Genomic DNA, 26,787 nt, shown 5'->3' on the forward strand with positions numbered 1-26,787 from the left:
CCATTTTGCAGTAGAATGTAAGGCTGTCTGCCAATTAAAGCTCAACAGAAGTTGGGAGATGCAGCAGGACAACGAAGTCCAAAATTCCTCCTGACCGTCGTGCAGGTCTGATCCGCAACTACAGAAAACGTTTGGTTATTGCTGCTAAAGGAGGATCAACCAGTTATTAAATCCTAGATACTCCTACATACTTTTCCCACCCTGCACTGTAAATGTTTACACGGTGTGTTCAATAAAGACATAAAAATGTATAATTGTTTGTGTTATTAGATTAAGCAGACTGTGTTTGTCTATTGTTGTGACTTTTTATGACCAATTTATGCAGAAATCCAGGTAATTCCAAAGGGTTCACATACTTTTTCTTGCCATTTTGTTACGTTGCAGCCTTATTCTAAAATGGATGAAATGTTTTTTTGTACTGGGCTCTGTAGCGCCATACGAACGATCAGATGCCGAGCAGTTGCCATACCAGGCGCTGATGCAACCGGTCAGGATGATTTCGATGGTGCAGCTGTAGAACTTTGAGGATCTGGGGACCCATGCCAAATCTTTTCAGTCTCCTGAGGGGGAAGAGGTTTTGTCGTGACCTCTTCACGACTGTCTTGGTGTGTTTGGACCATAATAGTTCCTTGGTGATGTGGACACCAAGGAACTTGAAACTCTTGACCCGCTCCACTTCAGCCCCGTTGATGTTAATGCGGCCTGTTCGGCCCGCCTTTTCCTGTAGTCCACTATCAGCTCCACTGTTCTTGGGGCCCTTAAATGCTGCAGACATTTTTTGGTACCCTTCCCCAGATCTGTGCCTGGACACAATCCTGTCTCGGAGCTCTACCAATAATTCCTTTCGACCTGGTTTGGTTTTTGCTCTGACCTGCACTGTCAACTGTGGGACCTTTTTTTATATAGACAGATGTGTCTTTCCAAATCATGTCCAATCAATTGAATTTACTGCAGGTGGACTCCAAGTTGTAGAAACATCTCAAGGATGATAAATGGAAACGGGATGCACCAGAACTCAATTTCGAGTCTCATAGCAAAGGGTCTGAATACTTATGTAAATAAGGTATTTTTTTTATTTTTTATTCTAAAAACCTGTTTTGACTGTCATTATATTGCGTGTAGATTGAGGTGGAAAAAATAATTTTATCCATTTTAGAACAAGGCTATAACGTAACAATGTGGAAAAAGTCGAGGTCCTGAATACTTTCCGAATGCGCTGTAACATTCACTGAGCTCCCATCCGTATACAATAACGGTTATTCTTGTGTTTCAGTTTGTAAAAGTTTGTCACGTCCAGCTCACCCCATTGAGTTAGGCATTTAGGATAAAATCAAAAGAGACAGACGTTTAATCATAATAGTTCAGAGCATTTCCATAGTAATGGATTTATGCTGAAAAAAATGTATACCAAACAAAAACCATTGTTTTCAACATTTAACAAATGTTAGAATTGTATGCACAAAGACTACTTTTTAACAATTTAACACAGAAAATTTTACAACATTTACAGGATGAACTGTGCAGGTACAAAACTTGGTAACAGAATAAAACTGAGGGAGATTTTACCCTAATTCTGTTACCAAACCTTGCATCTGCTGTTTTAAATCATTATATTCATTTATTTACTGTGTAAATTGTTCAAAGTAGTCATTGTGCATAGTTTTGTATGGTTTGTTAAACTTTGAAGTCAATGTTTTTTGTTTGGCATACATTTTTTTTTTTTTTTTTTATCCCCTTTTCTCCCCAATTTTCGTGGTATCCAATCGCTAGTAATTACTATCTTGTCTCATCGCTACAACTCCCGTACGGGCTCGGGAGAGACGAAGGTCGAAAGCCATGCGTCCTCCGAAGCACAACCCAACCAAGCCGCACTGCTTCTTTAACACAGCGCGCCTCCAACCCGGAAGCCAGCCGCACCAATGTGTCGGAGGAAACACCGTGCACCTGGCCCCCTTGGTTAGCGTGCACTGCACCCGGCCCGCCACAGGAGTCGCTGGAGTGCGATGAGACAAGGATATCCCTACCGGCCAAACCCACCCTAACCCGGACGACGCTAGCCCAATTGTGCTTCGCCCCACGGACCTCCCGGTCGCGGCCGGCTGCGACAGAGCCTGGGCGCGAACCCAGAGACTCTGGTGGCGCAGTTAGCACTGCGATGCAGTGCCCTAGACCACTGCGCCACCCGGGAGGCTGGCATACATTTTTAAAGTGAAAAATTGGGGTCCCTACCTGGCCTGCGCCCAAATGTAGGCATATAAATGTGTCCATTTGCGGATCTGATTGGCTTAATGCACCACAACTAATGAACTGTGGAGCTTCTCAGAGTAATGTTTATTTCACAACAAACAGAAAGCAAACAAAGTCTGTTTTTACATCCATTGAGAATTACAATCGTTCCTCAATGTATTTGAAAAATCTTTTCCATCTCTCTCCCTTTCTGTAACCGCTCAGCGTGAAAGGGAAAAATGTCATGTTCTGATCCAGTGGAAACTTCATGAAATAGACCTCCTGATTACTTCTTATCAGTGCGTGACTTGGACTGAAATACGTTCAGTAACTCATTTTGGGTTCTGGTACTGTTCATATTTAGGTGCAAGAGCTCCATAATAATTTTGAGCTAATATTCTGTAAGAGGAACAGGAGCTCAAGCAGTAGACCATTTGAGGTGCCGGTACTCAGCTTCAGTGAGCTTTTGCCCAAGTCCTGCTTCTTATCCCTTGCACAAGTAGCCTACAGCTGTGTCTGTCCCGAGCTCACTGGTTGGGGAAACTCTGACAGCCCAGAATATTACATTCAATGTTGCTAGCAGCGCAAGCTTTGGGTCAGACTCAAGTTAATAGTTGATACAATGTTTCAAGTTCGTTGCAGACGTTGTAGCCAATGTGATTTATAGGATATTTATTTTTATCATGATATTTTCTACCTGCAGGCTGCAATGTTTTTATTTGTTGGCTTTATGTAGGCTATTTGTACATAGTTGGCAATGGCAGTAAATTTATAGGCGTTTCATTTAGATTTGAATAGAATTTTGATTAATCACATGACAATGATTTTGAGATATGAAGACGTTATTCAATTGGTTGAAAGAAAAGACGACTTTCGGTCGACAATATATATATTTTTTTCTCCCGAGGACAGCCCTAACACACACTGTGACAAAAAAACACACACACACACACACACTCCTATTGTGTGTGGAGAGGGTGGTCCGGCGGCTCCAGTCCATTGATCAGTGTCTCTGACTGATGATGCAGGGACCATCTGGACTGAGATATGCAGGACTGCTTCTGAAATAGAAGGAAGCACACACTGCACTGCCTCAGTAGAGCTTCAAACTAGCACACACACACACACCTACGTGCACACTTGGCAGGCACACACATACCTTCAAAAAGCGAGTTCTCACTTTGAAGAGTGTTATGTGGGGCCAGGCCATGGCCGAGACAGAATATCAGATGTGAAGGTTAAATTGTGAAAATGTCTCCTCTTCTGGTTGCCATCATGTGTTGTTGCATGCCTCACTACCTCTGACTGTGACTTGGCAGTCCTGTAGCCTCGGTCACTGTCAAACTCAATGCACAGATACAGATCATAGCTACTCTGCTGTATACTCCGCTATATACAGCTAGGGGAAGTGGAGCAAATACTGAAATATCCTTCCTTTTAGTTTTTCTGACATGTTATCTCCTGCTCTGGTCAGATCCAGTCTGTTGCTCCTCTCTGACTGGACCAGTTGGCTTCCCCTCCCTCTGGGAAAGGAAAGGGGATACCTAGTCAGTTGCACAACTGTTGCCCTTAACGGAGTTGCCCGGGGAGCAGTTGTTGTTTAACTGCCTTGCTCGAGGGCAGAACAGAAAATGTTTCCACTTTGCCAGCTCAGGGACTCGAACCAGCAACCTTTCAGTTACTGGCCCAACGCTCTTAACCACAAGGCTACCTGCCACTCTCTGCCTTCAACACTGACAGTAAGTACACCTGCACACATCTCAGGCACTTTGTTATTGTGTATATGAGGATGCTGTTGGGATGTGGCATCCTAACATGACCCTGAGAGAAGGCTGGTGACTGGAGAGCGAGAGAAATGGAAAGGGGGGGGGGCGCAAGTACACCCTGAGCTGTTGAACAGTCCCCTCACGTCAGTCCCTACCTCTCCCTGACATGAACAAGGCCTTGATTTGTAAGTAAGGCAGACAGAGCCTACTGTAGGAACTAGGCAGCTAGTCTGGAGGGCTACTCTCACTACTGTAGGAACTAGGCAGCCAGTTTAGTCTGGAGTAGAGGTCGACCGATCATGATTTTTCAACTCCGATACCGATTCTTGGAGAACCAAAAAAAGATTAATCGGACGATTATTTTTTTTTTTTAAATAAAACTAAATAAATGTATATATTTTTTTTTAAATATATATTTGTAATAATGACCATTACAACTACTGAATGAACACTTATTTTCACTTAATATAATACATGAAACCAATTTAGTCTCAAATAAATAAGTGTTCAATTTGGTTTAAATAATGCAAAAACAGTGTTGGAGAAGAAAGTAAAAGTGCAATATGTGCCATGTAAAAAAAGCTAACATTTAAGTTCCTTGCTCAGAACATGAGAATATATGAAAGCTGGTGGTTCCTTTTAACATGAGTCTCAATATTCCCAGGTAAGACGTTTTAGGTTGTAGTTATTATAGGAATTATAGGACTATTTCTCTCAATACCATTGTTGTTTTCCATGTACCTTTGACTATTGGATGTTCTTATAGGTACTATAGTATTGCCAGCCTAATCTCGTGAGTTGATAGACTTGAAGTCATAAACAGCGCAATGCTTGAAGCACAGTGAAGAGCTGCTGGCAAATGCAGGAAAGTGCTGTTTGAATGAATGCTTACGAGCCTGCTGCTGCCTACCACCGCTCAGTCAGACCGCTCTATCAAATCAGACTTAATTATAATATAATAAACACACAGAAAGATGAGCCTTAGTTCCCGGATTTGACCATGTTAATGACCTATCATTTCGGTTTCAGTGAAATATGGAACCGTTCCGTATTTTATCTAACGGGTGGCATCCCTAAGTCTAAATATTGCTGTTACATTGCACAACCTTCAATGTTATGTCATAATTATGTACAATTCTGGCAAATTAATTACGGTCTTTGTTAGGAAGAAATGGTCTTCACACAGTTCGCAACGAGCCAGGCGGCCCAAACTGCTGCATATACCCTGACTCTGCTTGCACAGAACGCAAGAGAAGTGACACAATTTCCCTAGTTTAAAAGAAATTCATGTTAGCAGGCAATATTAACTAAATATGCAGGTTTAAAAATATATACTTGTGTATTGATTTTAAGAAAGGCATTGATGTTCATGGTTAGGTACACTGGTGCAACGACAGTGCTTTTTTTTCGTGAATGCGCTTGTTAAATCATCACCCATTTGTTGAAGTAGGCAGTGATTCGATGATAAATGAACAGGCACCGCATCAATTATATGCAACGCAGGACAAGCTAGTTAACCTAGTAATATCATCAACCATGTGTAGTTAACTAGTGATTATGTGAAGTTTGATTGTTTTTTATAAGTTAAGTTTAATGCTAGCTAGCAACTTACCTTGGCTCCTTGCTGCACTCGCGTAACAGGTAGTCAGCCTGCCACACAGTCTCCTCGTGGAGTGCAATGTAATCGGCCATAATCAGCGTCCAAAAATGCCGATTACCGATTTGTTATGAAAACTTGAAATCGGCCCTAATTAATCAGCCATTCCGATTAATCGGTCGACCTCTAGTCTGGAGGGCAACACTAACTTCTATAGGAACTAGGTAGCCAGTCTAGTCAGGAGGGCAGCTCTAACTACTCTACATCATACAAATGGTGAAGGTGAAGAATATGTAAGACTTTTTGCACCTACAAATTCATCTGGATATTTATTCAGGAAATGAAAATGGCAGGGAAGTCTAAGATTTTAGAGATATTATTTTGATAGAGATTGGCTATTAAATTATATGATGAATCCAGTGCTATTTGACCCTGATACAGGGCTTACTCACATCACCTCATTTAGACAGATAAAATAAGCACTGTTAGTGTCAAAAGAGATTTTTAATTTTTTTAATGAATGTACTTTGTTTGCTCTCCAGCAGTGTTTACCTTCTCCATAGTCATTGTGACACAGATACTGGTGTGGTGCAGAGTCGAAGTCTGTTTAGACAAGGCTGGGGCTATAAAAATAACTAATGTGGGCTGGGAGTGCAGGAGGACGACAGTAAGATGGAAACTAGTGACATGGAGGGAGAGCTGATATCCTGTCTTCTGTATAGGTGTGTTTGATAAGGCAGAGATGGGAAGTCAAGATCTGAGGAAACTGAGACCGTATGTTTTTAGCTCGTCGTCGTTTGTGTGCGTGTGTGATGCCTGGCCTGGACAGTCAGCACCTTGGCAGTCAGTCAACACAGAAACAGTTTTTTGCCTTTTAAGGGCAACAGGACTGAGCTCTCCTCCACACTGCCCTTCTTAGGCTTGGAGACTGAGAGCAGAGAAACCCTTGATTCAAACACATCCTCATTTCCAGGTGTGGTTGGACAAGACCCCTCTGTGTGATAGTGTCAATCACACTCAGAGGAGCTCCGGAGGGAGGGTCCTGAAACCAGCACAGAGTGGGAAGAAACACGGAGCCTTGAAGTGCTTTCACAACCAAGGCAAGCTGAGGTTTTTAGATTCAAGACAAATTAAAGAATGATCTTGTCGCTTGGCTGGTAATCCTGATGGAGTCACTGAGTCACACGGCTGAATTAGACTCATTAACGGTGGAATTAGCAGGAGTGTAGTCTGCTGGGAAGGAGAGGGAGTAAACAGGGAGAGAAAGGAGAAATCTGATTTCAGGCAGTACCGTGGATGCCTCACAGGGTCCTCAATGTCACAAATGCGCCCACTCACCCGGTTCCTTCATAGAGAGCTTTCTGGTTGCGTGTAGCATTAGACTTAACATAACAGCAGAAGTGAAATCCACTAAACCCTGCCAGTCAGATCGGACGCCAGTAAGACCAGCTGTTGCCGTTGGTGTCACCCCCCCCCCCCCCCCCCTTTTTAAAGTTAAATCAGGTAGAAACATATGCTTCGCATTGTAAGTCCTTAGCTTCTCTGGTGAGGACAATGTCACAAGTGTCAATGTCTCTGTTTACTCATATCTGGTTAACCTACAGTACCAGGTGCCCAGGGTAAAACGAAGACACTGAGAATTCATCAAACCCGTATTCGCAAAACCCTAGAAACCGGTTTGAACTGAGTCTGGTCCCGGACCAGTCTGTGCGGTATTCTCCAGTTGTTACTGGGTGTGAGAAACTACGTCAGAAACCCAGCAAGGATTTGTTAACCTAGCCGTGGAAGCTCCAAAAGCCCATGTGTCCCAGTTCATGTGATTTTACTAATCATCAGGGTCTCCTCACTCTGGTGCTATAAATCAAATATTATTTGTCACATGCTTCATAAACAACAGGTGTAGACTAACAGTGAAATGCTTACTTCCCAACAATGCAGAGAAAAATATAGAAAAATGTGTAAAACAAGGAATACACAATGAGTAACAATTACATGGCTATATACACGGGGTACCAGTACCGAGTCGATGTGCAGGGGTACGATGTAATTGAGGTAGATATGTACATATAGGTAGGGGTAAAGTAACTAGGCAACAGGATAGATAATAAACAGTAGCAGAAGCGTATGTGATGTGTCAAAAGATTTTGTGCAGTGGCGTCAATGCAGATAACCAAATAGCTACCTTGACTAACTATTTAGCAGTCTTCTGGCTTGGGGGTAGAAGCTGTTAGGGTCCTGTTGGTTCCAGACTAGGTGCATCACTGCTTGCTGTGTGGTAGCAGAGAGAACAGTCTATGACTTGGGTGGCTGGAGTCTTTGACAATTTTTAGGGCCTTCCTCTGACACTATAGAGGTCCTGGATGGCAGGCAGCTTGGCCCCAGTGATGTACTGGGCCGTACGCACGACCCTCTGTAGCGCCTTACGGTCAGATGCCAAGCAGTTGCCATTCCAGGCGGTGATGCAGCCAGTCAAGATGCTCTCAATGGTGCAGCTGTAGAACTTTTTGAGGATCTAAGGGCCCATGTCAAATCTTTTCAGCCTTCTGCGGGGGAAGAGGTGTTGTCGTGCCTTTTTGACTGTGTTAGTGTGTGAGGACCATGTTACTTCCTTAGTGATGTGGACACAGAGGAACTTGACTCTCAACCCGCTCCATTACAGCCCTGTCGATGTGGATGGGGGTGTGCTTGGCCCTCCCTTTCCTGTAGTCCACGATCCTGGCACCATTGTCGTCGGTGATCAGGCCTACCACCGTCTGCTACCATTTGGCTCTTACCAATGTTGCCCATATTCCCATGCAATTACAGAACAGTTGTAGATAGTAGCCAAAGAACCTGACAATGAATTCAATCAATGTTGATCCATTGTACAGAGAGCACATACAAGACATTTGGATTCATTCCCTGAAGTGCACCCTATTGCCTATATAGTGCACTTTATTTGACCAGAGCCACATGTGCTCTGGCAGGGCAGAAGAGGATCTGTGATGAGTGTGCTAACCAGACCTGTATCTGCTGAGCTTTTCACCACCAGCAGCATCCGCTAGCTATCGATGGGCTCTCCTCCAGCATTTCTGCCTGATTAGACAAGACAGGCCTCCAGCACCTTGTACTCCTGCCAGGAAAGCCCCCAGCCCAGCCTCTGTGGAAGGATGCCCAACTGACGGCACTCTGAGGATGTGTGTCTCTACGACAGGGTTTCCCCTACGAATGCTTAGGCGGGACGCCCACCCCCCCTTCCCTAGCTCTGTTGCACACCCCTGCCTAAACATAGACCAAAATATTTGAGGCTATGCAGTCCGGGTATTTAGTTCCCTTCCTTTCTTTTGATGCAACCTAGGAGAAACACTGGCCTGCAGGGGAAGTTTACCTACTTGATTAGAGCAGACGTCATTAAGCTAGCAGGATGTCCTTGATGTAACCTAGGAGAAACACTGACCTGCAGGGGAAGTTTACCTACTTGATTAGAGCAGACATCATTAAGCTAGCAGGATGTCCTTGATGTAACCTAGGAGAAACACTGACCTGCAGGGGAAGTTTACCTACTTGATTAGAGCAGACATCATTAAGCTAGCAGGATGTCCTTGATGTAACCTAGGAGAAACACTGGCCTGCAGGGGAAGTTTACCTATATGATCAGAGCAAACATCATTAAGCTAGCAGGATGTCCTTGATGTAACCTAGGAGAAACACTGACCTGCAGGGGAAGTTTACCTACTTGGTCAGAGCAAACATCATTAAGCTAGCAGGATGTCCTTATCCTTCTGCTCCTACTCATCATAACACACAGTAATGTGCCTTCCAGTCAAGCTGATGACCATGTCTATGTCCTTACAGTCCAACTAAATAAGTCAACCGTTTTCTTCAGGAAACCTGCTCAGTGTGTTTCATTGAGCAAGGCCCAGAGTGATACTTTGAAGAGCGCACTGTTGTTACCATGGAGACGACCGGGGGCAGATGAAGGAGTGGTTCCATCAGAATCCCTAGAAAAAGATCCTGCTGTTTGTATTATCTCACCACAGCTGAATCTCTGGGATAGTCCACATGAACCCTTGAAAGGCTCTCTGCATAAAGGATGCCCTACATATCAGCCCAACACTTGTCATTTAACCCAGCAGTGGACCTGTGGTATCACAGAGCAACAAAGTGTTCAATGGAACCTTGATAAGTGGTTTTGTTTATACGGTACAGCCAGGCAGTGTTGATCATCTTGACTAAGCTGGGTATTGTCAATAGACATATGTGAAAGCAAGCAGCTCTGACTTGTTCCTCCTTGCCTGACCTAGTCTCTCTGAGGTGTTCTAGCCTTGGTGCTGTGGGCTGTTGCTAGCTACTATACTCCAGCTGTTAGCAGTGACAGAAATAGAGTGTGGATCTCTATTGAAGCTGTTAAGTAGACCAGGGCTGGTCTATTACCCACAGCCTCCAGCCTCAGTGTAAATGGGCTAATTGTTCCTGTTTGAGGAGAGGCCAGGTTCCTGGGCTAACTGGCCAATGGCTGAGGGCCTTCCCTGGATGAACTATGTCCCCTGAGGGGGAGGTGTGGGGAGAGGATGAGGAGTGGGAGGGACATTGGATGGTTTTGTGATGAGGAGTGAGAGCAGAAATGCGCTCTATATTTGGAATACGCATCACTGACATGAAAGTGTCAGTTCAACATTGAGAAAAACATCTGTCACCACTCATTGTTATTTTGCTTGAATGGCACCTGTTGCTCCATTTATGCCTATTCAGACCCTTCTTCAGTTGATGCCAACTTATACAGTGCATTCGCTGCACAGCTATTCTCAGGTCTTTCCAGAGATGTTCGATCGGGTTCAAGTCCTGAAGAACATTCAGAGACTTGTCTCGAAGCCACTCTTGCGTTGTCTTGACTGTGTGCTTAGGGTCGTTGTCCTGTTGGAAGGTGAACCTTCGCCCCAGTCTGAGGTCCTGAGCGTGCTGGAGCAGGTTTTCATCAAGGATATCTCAGTACTTTGCTCCGTTCATCTTTCCTTCGATCCTGACTAGTCTCCCAGTCTCTGCCGCTAAAGAACATCCCCACAGCATGATGCTGCCACCACCATGCTTCACCGTAGGGATGGTGCCAGGTTTCTTCCAGACGTGATGCTTGGCATTCTTTTACTGAGGATTGGTTTCCGTCTGGCCACTCTACCATAAAGGCCTGATTTGGAGGAGTGCTGCAGAGATGGTTGTCCTGGAAGGTTCTCCCATCTCCTCCCTGACCAAGGCCCGTTTTCCCTGAGTGCTCCGTTTGGCACGGCGGCCAGCTCTAGGAAGAGTATTGGCGGTTCCAAACTTCTTCCATTTAAGAATGATGGAGGCCACTGTGTTCTTGGGGACCTTCAATGCTACAGAAATGTTTTGGTACCCTTCCCCAGATCTATGTCTCAACACAATCCTGTCTCGGAGCTCTACGGACAATTCCTTCAACCTCTTGGCTTGGTTTTTGCTCTGACATGCACTGTCAACTGTGGGACATTATATAGACAGGTGTGTGCCTTTCCAAATATATATATTTTAGAAAAATCAAAACCTTTTCACTTTGTCATTGTTGTGTGTAGATTAAGGGGACTAAAATATTGTATACATTTTAGAATAAGCCTGTTGCGTAACAATGTGGAAAAAGTCAAGGGGTCTGAATACTTTCTGAAGGCACTATGCTGCCATTATTTAAGATGATATGTTTTATAACTCTCAGTTCCTCTATGCCATCAATTAACTGATGACACAAGGTTTGAAATATGTGCGATTTGACACCTACTCCATCGCGGCTTCTCTCTGAATTAATGTGATAAAGTGCCCCTTGAAATAATAGTGTGAAATTGTTTTGAAATGACGGGAGACCATTGTGTAAACAGGACGAATAACATTGTCGTATTCAGAGCTTGTCCCTGTCTGCTGGCAGGCTAAAGGACAGTCTGTGTTTACTGCATGTTGTATACTTTGTGCCCAAACAAAGACAGTGCATCCACTTTATCAAAACTCTATCTATGAATAATTTAGGACTCCATGGACGAAAGCCTTGCTAGACAGTCAGACTCGAGTACACATATAGACACACAGTGAGGGACAGACGGACGCGTGCACACACACACACACACACACACACACACACACACACACACACACACACACACACACACACACACACACAAATAAGCTAATTTGTCAGATGTGGTTGAGAGCAGATTGTGCAGCAGAGAGATAGATGCAGTGCCCTCGGGATGCTGCTGAAGCAGAGTAATGATATCTAACTGCATGTTCATAGACACGTGCTGCTCTCTCTGTCGATGTCCCTCGATCCCTGTCTCTCTCTATATATTTCCGTCCATCCCTCTCTCTCTCTGTATGTGGACTAGCCTCTCCTCTGGGAGTCCAGCCACCTCCACAGCCTGCAGTGCTCCTGCACCAAAAGCGAAATGTGAGCGGTGAAGGGGAGGTACAGAGATGGAAAAGAGAGAGAGAGAGAAACAATGGTCAGAGTGGAGATGTGAATGGACGTATAATTGGTGTGGTCCCTTATTTTTATCATTGTCTCTCTCTCTCCTTCTCTCAGCTCGTAGAGGAAGGCCCAGGCGGGGCCCTGGAGTGGCTCAGTACAAGGGTGTGTGTTCTCACTACCACCACCCGCGCCTCTCCTCCCCCCTGGAGAAGACCAGCAGGATGTCGGAGGCTAGAGAGCGTAGCCCCCGCCACCAGAGACCCTGGTCAGTGTACCGGGCCAACACCTTTGACCTCTCCTCTGAGATGATCGGCCTGGCGCTCGCAGGTGAGAATGGGAAAGGGTTGTGTGTTGGACACAGACAATATCAAGGAAACAAACAATATGAGAGACCATGTGATGAACAATTGGTAATGGAATTACTTCCTGCCTTGTACACATCCTGTTTATCCAGTCTGTATATCAAGGTACCCCGATATGTTTTTATCACTGTTGTCCTTTCATTTCTGCCAACTGAATTAGTGGAAAATGACTTGTATGAGTTAATGCTGTTTTGCTGTTTTGTAGGAAACAGCCAGGATCCAGATGAGCCTGTTCTAGAGTTCAGTGTGGGTGAGTACAGTAAATTAACTTCTATAGGAATTTGTCTTTCATTTCTTGTTCCGTGCGTTCCAACGTGCTGTGTCCCTCCCTCCCCAGCCTGTAATGAGTTGGTGACCCCAGCTCTGGAGCGGAAACCCAACAGCTTTGTGGCAGTGAGCTGCACCACCCCTCCCCAGGCCTTCTGGACCAAACACACCCAGACTGAGATCATCGAGGTGAGACAGACCATCGTCCCTCTGCCCCCGAGGGCCCGTCGTCCCTCTGCCCCCGAGGGCCCGTCGTCCCTCTGCCCCCGAGGAGCCGTCCATTGCACTGCACTGTTGTGTTCCTATATGATTGTAGAATGTCGTTATCCGGCAGGTAGCCTAGCAGTTCAAAGTTTGAACCAGGAACTGAAAGGTCGCTAGTTTGAATACCCGAGCCGACAAGGTGAAGAATCTGTCGATGTGCCTTTGAGCAAGGCACTTAACCCCAATTTGCTCCAGGGGTGCCGTACTACTATGGCTGAGCCTGTAAAACAACACAATCTACTGCACCTATCTGGTGTATGTGACAATAAAACATGATTTTAGAATGTTGTTAACTAATATCTTTCTGTATGTGTACAGTTTAGATGAAGCAACAATGAGAGCTTCATGGATTGATTGCTTCCCCCTACAGGGCACCAATAACCCTATATTCCTGAGCAGCATAGCCTTCTTCCAGGACTCTCTGATCAACCAGCAGACGCAGGTCAAGCTGTCTGTGTACGACGTCAAGGACCGCTCTCAGGGCACGGTGAGTAAAATGGTATTGGATAAGATGACATTAAAACACCAAGTAATATGTCCTGCTCACATCAGATAATAAACCAGTAGGTCAGTCTCATTCCTCTCATCACCTCCCTTCCCTCACCAGCCACCTTGGGAGTGTTGTTTTCTTCGACGTCTGTCTCTGTATCCTTTCTCTCTCGCTCACTCCCTCGTTCTCTCCCTCGCTTTCTCTCTTTTTATTCTCTCGCTTTCTCTCTTTCTCCTGACCTAGATGTATTTATTGGGCTCAGCTCTGTTTCCTGTGAAGGAGTTGCTGCAGGAGAAGAACCACAGGTTAAACCTGACCCTGAGGTATGAGAGACACAGGTTAAACCTGAGGTATGAGAGACACAGGTTACACCTGAGGTATGAGAGACACAGGTTACACCTGAGGTATGAGAGACACAGGTTACACCTGAGGTATGAGAGACACAGGTTACGCCTGAGGTATGAGAGACACAGGTTACGCCTGAGGTATGAGAGACACAGGTTACACCTGAGGTATGAGAGACACAGGTTACGCCTGAGGTATGAGAGACACAGGTTACGCCTGAGGTAGGAGAGACACAGGTTACGCCTGAGGTAGGAGAGACACAGGTTACGCCTGAGGTAGGAGAGACACAGGTTACGCCTGAGGTAGGAGAGACACAGGTTACGCCTGAGGTAGGAGAGACACAGGTTACGCCTGAGGTAGGAGAGACACAGGTTACGCCTGAGGTAGGAGAGACACAGGTTACGCCTGAGGTAGGAGAGACACAGGTTACGCCTGAGGTAGGAGAGACACAGGTTACGCCTGAGGTAGGAGAGACACAGGTTACGCCTGAGGTAGGAGAGACACAGGTTACGCCTGAGGTAGGAGAGACACAGGTTACGCCTGAGGTAGGAGAGACACAGGTTACGCCTGAGGTAGGAGAGACACAGGTTACGCCTGAGGTAGGAGAGACACAGGTTACGCCTGAGGTAGGAGAGACACAGGTTACGCCTGAGGTAGGAGAGACACAGGTTACGCCTGAGGTAGGAGAGACACAGGTTACGCCTGAGGTAGGAGAGACACAGGTTACGCCTGAGGTAGGAGAGACACAGGTTACGCCTGAGGTAGGAGAGACACAGGTTACGCCTGAGGTAGGAGAGACACAGGTTACGCCTGAGGTAGGAGAGACACAGGTTACGCCTGAGGTAGGAGAGACACAGGTTACGCCTGAGGTAGGAGAGACACAGGTTACGCCTGAGGTAGGAGAGACACAGGTTACGCCTGAGGTAGGAGAGACACAGGTTACGCCTGAGGTAGGAGAGACACAGGTTACGCCTGAGGTAGGAGAGACACAGGTTACGCCTGAGGTAGGAGAGACACAGGTTACGCCTGAGGTAGGAGAGACACAGGTTACGCCTGAGGTAGGAGAGACACAGGTTACGCCTGAGGTAGGAGAGACACAGGTTACGCCTGAGGTAGGAGAGACACAGGTTACGCCTGAGGTAGGAGAGACACAGGTTACGCCTGAGGTAGGAGAGACACAGGTTACGCCTGAGGTAGGAGAGACACAGGTTACGCCTGAGGTAGGAGAGACACAGGTTACGCCTGAGGTAGGAGAGACACAGGTTACGCCTGAGGTAGGAGAGACACAGGTTACGCCTGAGGTAGGAGAGACACAGGTTACGCCTGAGGTAGGAGAGACACAGGTTACGCCTGAGGTAGGAGAGACACAGGTTACGCCTGAGGTAGGAGAGACACAGGTTACGCCTGAGGTAGGAGAGACACAGGTTACGCCTGAGGTAGGAGAGACACAGGTTACGCCTGAGGTAGGAGAGACACAGGTTACGCCTGAGGTAGGAGAGACACAGGTTACGCCTGAGGTAGGAGAGACACAGGTTACGCCTGAGGTAGGAGAGACACAGGTTACGCCTGAGGTAGGAGAGACACAGGTTACGCCTGAGGTAGGAGAGACACAGGTTACGCCTGAGGTAGGAGAGACACAGGTTACGCCTGAGGTAGGAGAGACACAGGTTACGCCTGAGGTAGGAGAGACACAGGTTACGCCTGAGGTAGGAGAGACACAGGTTACGCCTGAGGTAGGAGAGACACAGGTTACGCCTGAGGTAGGAGAGACACAGGTTACGCCTGAGGTAGGAGAGACACAGGTTACGCCTGAGGTAGGAGAGACACAGGTTACGCCTGAGGTAGGAGAGACACAGGTTACGCCTGAGGTAGGAGAGACACAGGTTACGCCTGAGGTAGGAGAGACACAGGTTACGCCTGAGGTAGGAGAGACACAGGTTACGCCTGAGGTAGGAGAGACACAGGTTACGCCTGAGGTAGGAGGAGACACAGGTTACGCCTGAGGTAGGAGGAGACACAGGTTACGCCTGAGGTAGGAGGAGACACAGGTTACGCCTGAGGTAGGAGGAGACACAGGTTACGCCTGAGGTAGGAGGAGACACAGGTTACGCCTGAGGTAGGAGGAGACACAGGTTACGCCTGAGGTAGGAGGAGACACAGGTTACGCCTGAGGTAGGAGGAGACACAGGTTACGCCTGAGGTAGGAGGAGACACAGGTTACGCCTGAGGTAGGAGGAGACACAGGTTACGCCTGAGGTAGGAGGAGACACAGGTTACGCCTGAGGTAGGAGGAGACACAGGTTACGCCTGAGGTAGGAGGAGACACAGGTTACGCCTGAGGTAGGAGGAGACACAGGTTACGCCTGAGGTAGGAGGAGACACAGGTTACGCCTGAGGTAGGAGGAGACACAGGTTACGCCTGAGGTAGGAGGAGACACAGGTTACGCCTGAGGTAGGAGGAGACACAGGTTACGCCTGAGGTAGGAGGAGACACAGGTTACGCCTGAGGTAGGAGGAGACACAGGTTACGCCTGAGGTAGGAGGAGACACAGGTTACGCCTGAGGTAGGAGGAGACACAGGTTACGCCTGAGGTAGGAGGAGACACAGGTTACGCCTGAGGTAGGAGGAGACACAGGTTACGCCTGAGGTAGGAGGAGACACAGGTTACGCCTGAGGTAGGAGGAGACACAGGTTACGCCTGAGGTAGGAGGAGACACAGGTTACGCCTGAGGTAGGAGGAGACACAGGTTACGCCTGAGGTAGGAGGAGACACAGGTTACGCCTGAGGTAGGAGGAGACACAGGTTACGCCTGAGGTAGGAGGAGACACAGGTTACGCCTGAGGTAGGAGGAGACACAGGTTACGCCTGAGGTAGGAGGAGACACAGGTTACGCCTGAGGTAGGAGGAGACACAGGTTACGCCTGAGGTAGGAGGAGACACAGGTTACGCCTGAGGTAGGAGGAGACACAGGTTACGCCTGAGGTAGGAGGAGACACAGGTTACGCCTGAGGTAGGAGGAGACACAGGTTACGCCTGAGGTAGGAGGAGACACAGGTTACGCCTGAGGTAGGAGGAGACACAGGTTACGCCTGAGGTAGGAGGAGACACAGGTTACGCCTGAGGTAGGAGGAGACACAGGTTACGCCTGAGGTAGGAGGAGACACAGGTTACGCCTGAGGTAGGAGGAGACACAGGTTACGCCTGAGGTAGGAGGAGACACAGGTTACGCCTGAGGTAGGAGGAGACACAGGTTACGCCTGAGGTAGGAGGAGACACAGGTTACGCCTGAGGTAGGAGGAGACACAGGTTACGCCTGAGGTAGGAGGAGACACAGGTTACGCCTGAGGTAGGAGGAGACACAGGTTACGCCTGAGGTAGGAGGAGACACAGGTTACGCCTGAGGTAGGAGGAGACACAGGTTACGCCTGAGGTAGGAGGAGACACAGGTTACGCCTGAGGTAGGAGGAGACACAGGTTACGCCTGAGGTAGGAGGAGACACAGGTTACGCCTGAGGTAGGAGGAGACACAGGTTACGCCTGAGGTAGGAGGAGACACAGGTTACGCCTGAGGTAGGAGGAGACACAGGTTACGCCTGAGGTAGGAGGAGACACAGGTTACGCCTGAGGTAGGAGGAGACACAGGTTACGCCTGAGGTAGGAGGAGACACAGGTTACGCCTGAGGTAGGAGGAGACACAGGTTACGCCTGAGGTAGGAGGAGACACAGGTTACGCCTGAGGTAGGAGGAGACACAGGTTACGCCTGAGGTAGGAGGAGACACAGGTTACGCCTGAGGTAGGAGGAGACACAGGTTACGCCTGAGGTAGGAGGAGACACAGGTTACGCCTGAGGTAGGAGGAGACACAGGTTACGCCTGAGGTAGGAGGAGACACAGGTTACGCCTGAGGTAGGAGGAGACACAGGTTACGCCTGAGGTAGGAGGAGACACAGGTTACGCCTGAGGTAGGAGGAGACACAGGTTACGCCTGAGGTAGGAGGAGACACAGGTTACGCCTGAGGTAGGAGGAGACACAGGTTACGCCTGAGGTAGGAGGAGACACAGGTTACGCCTGAGGTAGGAGGAGACACAGGTTACGCCTGAGGTAGGAGGAGACACAGGTTACGCCTGAGGTAGGAGGAGACACAGGTTACGCCTGAGGTAGGAGGAGACACAGGTTACGCCTGAGGTAGGAGGAGACACAGGTTACGCCTGAGGTAGGAGGAGACACAGGTTACGCCTGAGGTAGGAGGAGACACAGGTTACGCCTGAGGTAGGAGGAGACACAGGTTACGCCTGAGGTAGGAGGAGACACAGGTTACGCCTGAGGTAGGAGGAGACACAGGTTACGCCTGAGGTAGGAGGAGACACAGGTTACGCCTGAGGTAGGAGGAGACACAGGTTACGCCTGAGGTAGGAGGAGACACAGGTTACGCCTGAGGTAGGAGGAGACACAGGTTACGCCTGAGGTAGGAGGAGACACAGGTTACGCCTGAGGTAGGAGGAGACACAGGTTACGCCTGAGGTAGGAGGAGACACAGGTTACGCCTGAGGTAGGAGGAGACACAGGTTACGCCTGAGGTAGGAGGAGACACAGGTTACGCCTGAGGTAGGAGGAGACACAGGTTACGCCTGAGGTAGGAGGAGACACAGGTTACGCCTGAGGTAGGAGGAGACACAGGTTACGCCTGAGGTAGGAGGAGACACAGGTTACGCCTGAGGTAGGAGGAGACACAGGTTACGCCTGAGGTAGGAGGAGACACAGGTTACGCCTGAGGTAGGAGGAGACACAGGTTACGCCTGAGGTAGGAGGAGACACAGGTTACGCCTGAGGTAGGAGGAGACACAGGTTACGCCTGAGGTAGGAGGAGACACAGGTTACGCCTGAGGTAGGAGGAGACACAGGTTACGCCTGAGGTAGGAGGAGACACAGGTTACGCCTGAGGTAGGAGGAGACACAGGTTACGCCTGAGGTAGGAGGAGACACAGGTTACGCCTGAGGTAGGAGGAGACACAGGTTACGCCTGAGGTAGGAGGAGACACAGGTTACGCCTGAGGTAGGAGGAGACACAGGTTACGCCTGAGGTAGGAGGAGACACAGGTTACGCCTGAGGTAGGAGGAGACACAGGTTACGCCTGAGGTAGGAGGAGACACAGGTTACGCCTGAGGTAGGAGGAGACACAGGTTACGCCTGAGGTAGGAGGAGACACAGGTTACGCCTGAGGTAGGAGGAGACACAGGTTACGCCTGAGGTAGGAGGAGACACAGGTTACGCCTGAGGTAGGAGGAGACACAGGTTACGCCTGAGGTAGGAGGAGACACAGGTTACGCCTGAGGTAGGAGGAGACACAGGTTACGCCTGAGGTAGGAGGAGACACAGGTTACGCCTGAGGTAGGAGGAGACACAGGTTACGCCTGAGGTAGGAGGAGACACAGGTTACGCCTGAGGTAGGAGGAGACACAGGTTACGCCTGAGGTAGGAGGAGACACAGGTTACGCCTGAGGTAGGAGGAGACACAGGTTACGCCTGAGGTAGGAGGAGACACAGGTTACGCCTGAGGTAGGAGGAGACACAGGTTACGCCTGAGGTAGGAGGAGACACAGGTTACGCCTGAGGTAGGAGGAGACACAGGTTACGCCTGAGGTAGGAGGAGACACAGGTTACGCCTGAGGTAGGAGGAGACACAGGTTACGCCTGAGGTAGGAGGAGACACAGGTTACGCCTGAGGTAGGAGGAGACACAGGTTACGCCTGAGGTAGGAGGAGACACAGGTTACGCCTGAGGTAGGAGGAGACACAGGTTACGCCTGAGGTAGGAGGAGACACAGGTTACGCCTGAGGTAGGAGGAGACACAGGTTACGCCTGAGGTAGGAGGAGACACAGGTTACGCCTGAGGTAGGAGGAGACACAGGTTACGCCTGAGGTAGGAGGAGACACAGGTTACGCCTGAGGTAGGAGGAGACACAGGTTACGCCTGAGGTAGGAGGAGACACAGGTTACGCCTGAGGTAGGAGGAGACACAGGTTACGCCTGAGGTAGGAGGAGACACAGGTTACGCCTGAGGTAGGAGGAGACACAGGTTACGCCTGAGGTAGGAGGAGACACAGGTTACGCCTGAGGTAGGAGGAGACACAGGTTACGCCTGAGGTAGGAGGAGACACAGGTTACGCCTGAGGTAGGAGGAGACACAGGTTACGCCTGAGGTAGGAGGAGACACAGGTTACGCCTGAGGTAGGAGGAGACACAGGTTACGCCTGAGGTAGGAGGAGACACAGGTTACGCCTGAGGTAGGAGGAGACACAGGTTACGCCTGAGGTAGGAGGAGACACAGGTTACGCCTGAGGTAGGAGGAGACACAGGTTACGCCTGAGGTAGGAGGAGACACAGGTTACGCCTGAGGTAGGAGGAGACACAGGTTACGCCTGAGGTAGGAGGAGACACAGGTTACGCCTGAGGTAGGAGGAGACACAGGTTACGCCTGAGGTAGGAGGAGACACAGGTTACGCCTGAGGTAGGAGGAGACACAGGTTACGCCTGAGGTAGGAGGAGACACAGGTTACGCCTGAGGTAGGAGGAGACACAGGTTACGCCTGAGGTAGGAGGAGACACAGGTTACGCCTGAGGTAGGAGGAGACACAGGTTACGCCTGAGGTAGGAGGAGACACAGGTTACGCCTGAGGTAGGAGGAGACACAGGTTACGCCTGAGGTAGGAGGAGACACAGGTTACGCCTGAGGTAGGAGGAGACACAGGTTACGCCTGAGGTAGGAGGAGACACAGGTTACGCCTGAGGTAGGAGGAGACACAGGTTACGCCTGAGGTAGGAGGAGACACAGGTTACGCCTGAGGTAGGAGGAGACACAGGTTACGCCTGAGGTAGGAGGAGACACAGGTTACGCCTGAGGTAGGAGGAGACACAGGTTACGCCTGAGGTAGGAGGAGACACAGGTTACGCCTGAGGTAGGAGGAGACACAGGTTACGCCTGAGGTAGGAGGAGACACAGGTTACGCCTGAGGTAGGAGGAGACACAGGTTACGCCTGAGGTAGGAGGAGACACAGGTTACGCCTGAGGTAGGAGGAGACACAGGTTACGCCTGAGGTAGGAGGAGACACAGGTTACGCCTGAGGTAGGAGGAGACACAGGTTACGCCTGAGGTAGGAGGAGACACAGGTTACGCCTGAGGTAGGAGGAGACACAGGTTACGCCTGAGGTAGGAGGAGACACAGGTTACGCCTGAGGTAGGAGGAGACACAGGTTACGCCTGAGGTAGGAGGAGACACAGGTTACGCCTGAGGTAGGAGGAGACACAGGTTACGCCTGAGGTAGGAGGAGACACAGGTTACGCCTGAGGTAGGAGGAGACACAGGTTACGCCTGAGGTAGGAGGAGACACAGGTTACGCCTGAGGTAGGAGGAGACACAGGTTACGCCTGAGGTAGGAGGAGACACAGGTTACGCCTGAGGTAGGAGGAGACACAGGTTACGCCTGAGGTAGGAGGAGACACAGGTTACGCCTGAGGTAGGAGGAGACACAGGTTACGCCTGAGGTAGGAGGAGACACAGGTTACGCCTGAGGTAGGAGGAGACACAGGTTACGCCTGAGGTAGGAGGAGACACAGGTTACGCCTGAGGTAGGAGGAGACACAGGTTACGCCTGAGGTAGGAGGAGACACAGGTTACGCCTGAGGTAGGAGGAGACACAGGTTACGCCTGAGGTAGGAGGAGACACAGGTTACGCCTGAGGTAGGAGGAGACACAGGTTACGCCTGAGGTAGGAGGAGACACAGGTTACGCCTGAGGTAGGAGGAGACACAGGTTACGCCTGAGGTAGGAGGAGACACAGGTTACGCCTGAGGTAGGAGGAGACACAGGTTACGCCTGAGGTAGGAGGAGACACAGGTTACGCCTGAGGTAGGAGGAGACACAGGTTACGCCTGAGGTAGGAGGAGACACAGGTTACGCCTGAGGTAGGAGGAGACACAGGTTACGCCTGAGGTAGGAGGAGACACAGGTTACGCCTGAGGTAGGAGGAGACACAGGTTACGCCTGAGGTAGGAGGAGACACAGGTTACGCCTGAGGTAGGAGGAGACACAGGTTACGCCTGAGGTAGGAGGAGACACAGGTTACGCCTGAGGTAGGAGGAGACACAGGTTACGCCTGAGGTAGGAGGAGACACAGGTTACGCCTGAGGTAGGAGGAGACACAGGTTACGCCTGAGGTAGGAGGAGACACAGGTTACGCCTGAGGTAGGAGGAGACACAGGTTACGCCTGAGGTAGGAGGAGACACAGGTTACGCCTGAGGTAGGAGGAGACACAGGTTACGCCTGAGGTAGGAGGAGACACAGGTTACGCCTGAGGTAGGAGGAGACACAGGTTACGCCTGAGGTAGGAGGAGACACAGGTTACGCCTGAGGTAGGAGGAGACACAGGTTACGCCTGAGGTAGGAGGAGACACAGGTTACGCCTGAGGTAGGAGGAGACACAGGTTACGCCTGAGGTAGGAGGAGACACAGGTTACGCCTGAGGTAGGAGGAGACACAGGTTACGCCTGAGGTAGGAGGAGACACAGGTTACGCCTGAGGTAGGAGGAGACACAGGTTACGCCTGAGGTAGGAGGAGACACAGGTTACGCCTGAGGTAGGAGGAGACACAGGTTACGCCTGAGGTAGGAGGAGACACAGGTTACGCCTGAGGTAGGAGGAGACACAGGTTACGCCTGAGGTAGGAGGAGACACAGGTTACGCCTGAGGTAGGAGGAGACACAGGTTACGCCTGAGGTAGGAGGAGACACAGGTTACGCCTGAGGTAGGAGGAGACACAGGTTACGCCTGAGGTAGGAGGAGACACAGGTTACGCCTGAGGTAGGAGGAGACACAGGTTACGCCTGAGGTAGGAGGAGACACAGGTTACGCCTGAGGTAGGAGGAGACACAGGTTACGCCTGAGGTAGGAGGAGACACAGGTTACGCCTGAGGTAGGAGGAGACACAGGTTACGCCTGAGGTAGGAGGAGACACAGGTTACGCCTGAGGTAGGAGGAGACACAGGTTACGCCTGAGGTAGGAGGAGACACAGGTTACGCCTGAGGTAGGAGGAGACACAGGTTACGCCTGAGGTAGGAGGAGACACAGGTTACGCCTGAGGTAGGAGGAGACACAGGTTACGCCTGAGGTAGGAGGAGACACAGGTTACGCCTGAGGTAGGAGGAGACACAGGTTACGCCTGAGGTAGGAGGAGACACAGGTTACGCCTGAGGTAGGAGGAGACACAGGTTACGCCTGAGGTAGGAGGAGACACAGGTTACGCCTGAGGTAGGAGGAGACACAGGTTACGCCTGAGGTAGGAGGAGACACAGGTTACGCCTGAGGTAGGAGGAGACACAGGTTACGCCTGAGGTAGGAGGAGACACAGGTTACGCCTGAGGTAGGAGGAGACACAGGTTACGCCTGAGGTAGGAGGAGACACAGGTTACGCCTGAGGTAGGAGGAGACACAGGTTACGCCTGAGGTAGGAGGAGACACAGGTTACGCCTGAGGTAGGAGGAGACACAGGTTACGCCTGAGGTAGGAGGAGACACAGGTTACGCCTGAGGTAGGAGGAGACACAGGTTACGCCTGAGGTAGGAGGAGACACAGGTTACGCCTGAGGTAGGAGGAGACACAGGTTACGCCTGAGGTAGGAGGAGACACAGGTTACGCCTGAGGTAGGAGGAGACACAGGTTACGCCTGAGGTAGGAGGAGACACAGGTTACGCCTGAGGTAGGAGGAGACACAGGTTACGCCTGAGGTAGGAGGAGACACAGGTTACGCCTGAGGTAGGAGGAGACACAGGTTACGCCTGAGGTAGGAGGAGACACAGGTTACGCCTGAGGTAGGAGGAGACACAGGTTACGCCTGAGGTAGGAGGAGACACAGGTTACGCCTGAGGTAGGAGGAGACACAGGTTACGCCTGAGGTAGGAGGAGACACAGGTTACGCCTGAGGTAGGAGGAGACACAGGTTACGCCTGAGGTAGGAGGAGACACAGGTTACGCCTGAGGTAGGAGGAGACACAGGTTACGCCTGAGGTAGGAGGAGACACAGGTTACGCCTGAGGTAGGAGGAGACACAGGTTACGCCTGAGGTAGGAGGAGACACAGGTTACGCCTGAGGTAGGAGGAGACACAGGTTACGCCTGAGGTAGGAGGAGACACAGGTTACGCCTGAGGTAGGAGGAGACACAGGTTACGCCTGAGGTAGGAGGAGACACAGGTTACGCCTGAGGTAGGAGGAGACACAGGTTACGCCTGAGGTAGGAGGAGACACAGGTTACGCCTGAGGTAGGAGGAGACACAGGTTACGCCTGAGGTAGGAGGAGACACAGGTTACGCCTGAGGTAGGAGGAGACACAGGTTACGCCTGAGGTAGGAGGAGACACAGGTTACGCCTGAGGTAGGAGGAGACACAGGTTACGCCTGAGGTAGGAGGAGACACAGGTTACGCCTGAGGTAGGAGGAGACACAGGTTACGCCTGAGGTAGGAGGAGACACAGGTTACGCCTGAGGTAGGAGGAGACACAGGTTACGCCTGAGGTAGGAGGAGACACAGGTTACGCCTGAGGTAGGAGGAGACACAGGTTACGCCTGAGGTAGGAGGAGACACAGGTTACGCCTGAGGTAGGAGGAGACACAGGTTACGCCTGAGGTAGGAGGAGACACAGGTTACGCCTGAGGTAGGAGGAGACACAGGTTACGCCTGAGGTAGGAGGAGACACAGGTTACGCCTGAGGTAGGAGGAGACACAGGTTACGCCTGAGGTAGGAGGAGACACAGGTTACGCCTGAGGTGAGGTAGGAGGAGACACAGGTTACGCCTGAGGTAGGAGGAGACACAGGTTACGCCTGAGGTAGGAGGAGACACAGGTTACGCCTGAGGTAGGAGGAGACACAGGTTACGCCTGAGGTAGGAGGAGACACAGGTTACGCCTGAGGTAGGAGGAGACACAGGTTACGCCTGAGGTAGGAGGAGACACAGGTTACGCCTGAGGTAGGAGGAGACACAGGTTACGCCTGAGGTAGGAGGAGACACAGGTTACGCCTGAGGTAGGAGGAGACACAGGTTACGCCTGAGGTAGGAGGAGACACAGGTTACGCCTGAGGTAGGAGGAGACACAGGTTACGCCTGAGGTAGGAGGAGACACAGGTTACGCCTGAGGTAGGAGGAGACACAGGTTACGCCTGAGGTAGGAGGAGACACAGGTTACGCCTAGGAGGAAGGTTACCCTGAGTAGGAGACACAGGTTACGCCTGAGGTAGGAGGAGACACAGGTTACGCCTGAGGTAGGAGGAGACACAGGTTACGCCTGAGGTAGGAGGAGACACAGGTTACGCCTGAGGTAGGAGGAGACACAGGTTACGCCTGAGGTAGGAGGAGACACAGGTTACGCCTGAGGTAGGAGGAGACACAGGTTACGCCTGAGGTAGGAGGAGACACAGGTTACGCCTGAGGTAGGAGGAGACACAGGTTACGCCTGAGGTAGGAGGAGACACAGGTTACGCCTGAGGTAGGAGGAGACACAGGTTACGCCTGAGGTAGGAGGAGACACAGGTTACGCCTGAGGTAGGAGGAGACACAGGTTACGCCTGAGGTAGGAGGAGACACAGGTTACGCCTGAGGTAGGAGGAGACACAGGTTACGCCTGAGGTAGGAGGAGACACAGGTTACGCCTGAGGTAGGAGGAGACACAGGTTACGCCTGAGGTAGGAGGAGACACAGGTTACGCCTGAGGTAGGAGGAGACACAGGTTACGCCTGAGGTAGGAGGAGACACAGGTTACGCCTGAGGTAGGAGGAGACACAGGTTACGCCTGAGGTAGGAGGAGACACAGGTTACGCCTGAGGTAGGAGGAGACACAGGTTACGCCTGAGGTAGGAGGAGACACAGGTTACGCCTGAGGTAGGAGGAGACACAGGTTACGCCTGAGGTAGGAGGAGACACAGGTTACGCCTGAGGTAGGAGGAGACACAGGTTACGCCTGAGGTAGGAGGAGACACAGGTTACGCCTGAGGTAGGAGGAGACACAGGTTACGCCTGAGGTAGGAGGAGACACAGGTTACGCCTGAGGTAGGAGGAGACACAGGTTACGCCTGAGGTAGGAGGAGACACAGGTTACGCCTGAGGTAGGAGGAGACACAGGTTACGCCTGAGGTAGGAGGAGACACAGGTTACGCCTGAGGTAGGAGGAGACACAGGTTACGCCTGAGGTAGGAGGAGACACAGGTTACGCCTGAGGTAGGAGGAGACACAGGTTACGCCTGAGGTAGGAGGAGACACAGGTTACGCCTGAGGTAGGAGGAGACACAGGTTACGCCTGAGGTAGGAGGAGACACAGGTTACGCCTGAGGTAGGAGGAGACACAGGTTACGCCTGAGGTAGGAGGAGACACAGGTTACGCCTGAGGTAGGAGGAGACACAGGTTACGCCTGAGGTAGGAGGAGACACAGGTTACGCCTGAGGTAGGAGGAGACACAGGTTACGCCTGAGGTAGGAGGAGACACAGGTTACGCCTGAGGTAGGAGGAGACACAGGTTACGCCTGAGGTAGGAGGAGACACAGGTTACGCCTGAGGTAGGAGGAGACACAGGTTACGCCTGAGGTAGGAGGAGACACAGGTTACGCCTGAGGTAGGAGGAGACACAGGTTACGCCTGAGGTAGGAGGAGACACAGGTTACGCCTGAGGTAGGAGGAGACACAGGTTACGCCTGAGGTAGGAGGAGACACAGGTTACGCCTGAGGTAGGAGGAGACACGTGTCTACCATAAACACCTCGCTGATCAGTCCCAACAATGGAATTGAATCAGAGAGGATTCGTATGTGATTATAATTATCTTCATATTGCTCCCGAGTGGCGCAGTGAACTAAGGCACTGCATCTCAGTCACTACAGACAACCTGATTCGAATCCTATCACAATAGGCCGTGATTGGGAGTCCCATAGGGTGGCGCACAATTGACCCAGCGTTGCCGGGGTAGGCCGTCATTGTAAAATA

At 50.6% G+C, this 26,787-nt stretch overlaps 1 protein-coding gene and 1 pseudogene across 2 annotated transcripts in view; one reads left to right on the top strand and one right to left on the bottom strand.

Moving 5' to 3' along the window:
* The window catches only part of LOC120050822, a 53,486-nt pseudogene extending 47,330 nt beyond the window's left edge, over positions 1 to 6,156 (bottom strand).
* The window catches only part of LOC120051389 (inositol polyphosphate-4-phosphatase type I A-like), a 48,694-nt gene that overhangs the window by 6,250 nt on the left and 15,657 nt on the right, over positions 1 to 26,787 (top strand). For both annotated transcript variants that reach the window (XM_038998229.1, XM_038998230.1), the window contains exons 2-6: positions 12,146 to 12,358; positions 12,599 to 12,643; positions 12,731 to 12,849; positions 13,295 to 13,411; positions 13,658 to 13,737. In XM_038998229.1, coding sequence (XP_038854157.1) covers positions 12,253 to 12,358; positions 12,599 to 12,643; positions 12,731 to 12,849; positions 13,295 to 13,411; positions 13,658 to 13,737 — 467 coding nt within the window. In that variant the 5' untranslated portion in view covers positions 12,146 to 12,252. The remainder of the gene's footprint in view (positions 1 to 12,145; positions 12,359 to 12,598; positions 12,644 to 12,730; positions 12,850 to 13,294; positions 13,412 to 13,657; positions 13,738 to 26,787) is intronic.

Source organism: Salvelinus namaycush, chromosome 7 (assembly GCF_016432855.1).
Source record: "Salvelinus namaycush isolate Seneca chromosome 7, SaNama_1.0, whole genome shotgun sequence".
NCBI lineage: Eukaryota > Metazoa > Chordata > Actinopteri > Salmoniformes > Salmonidae > Salvelinus > Salvelinus namaycush.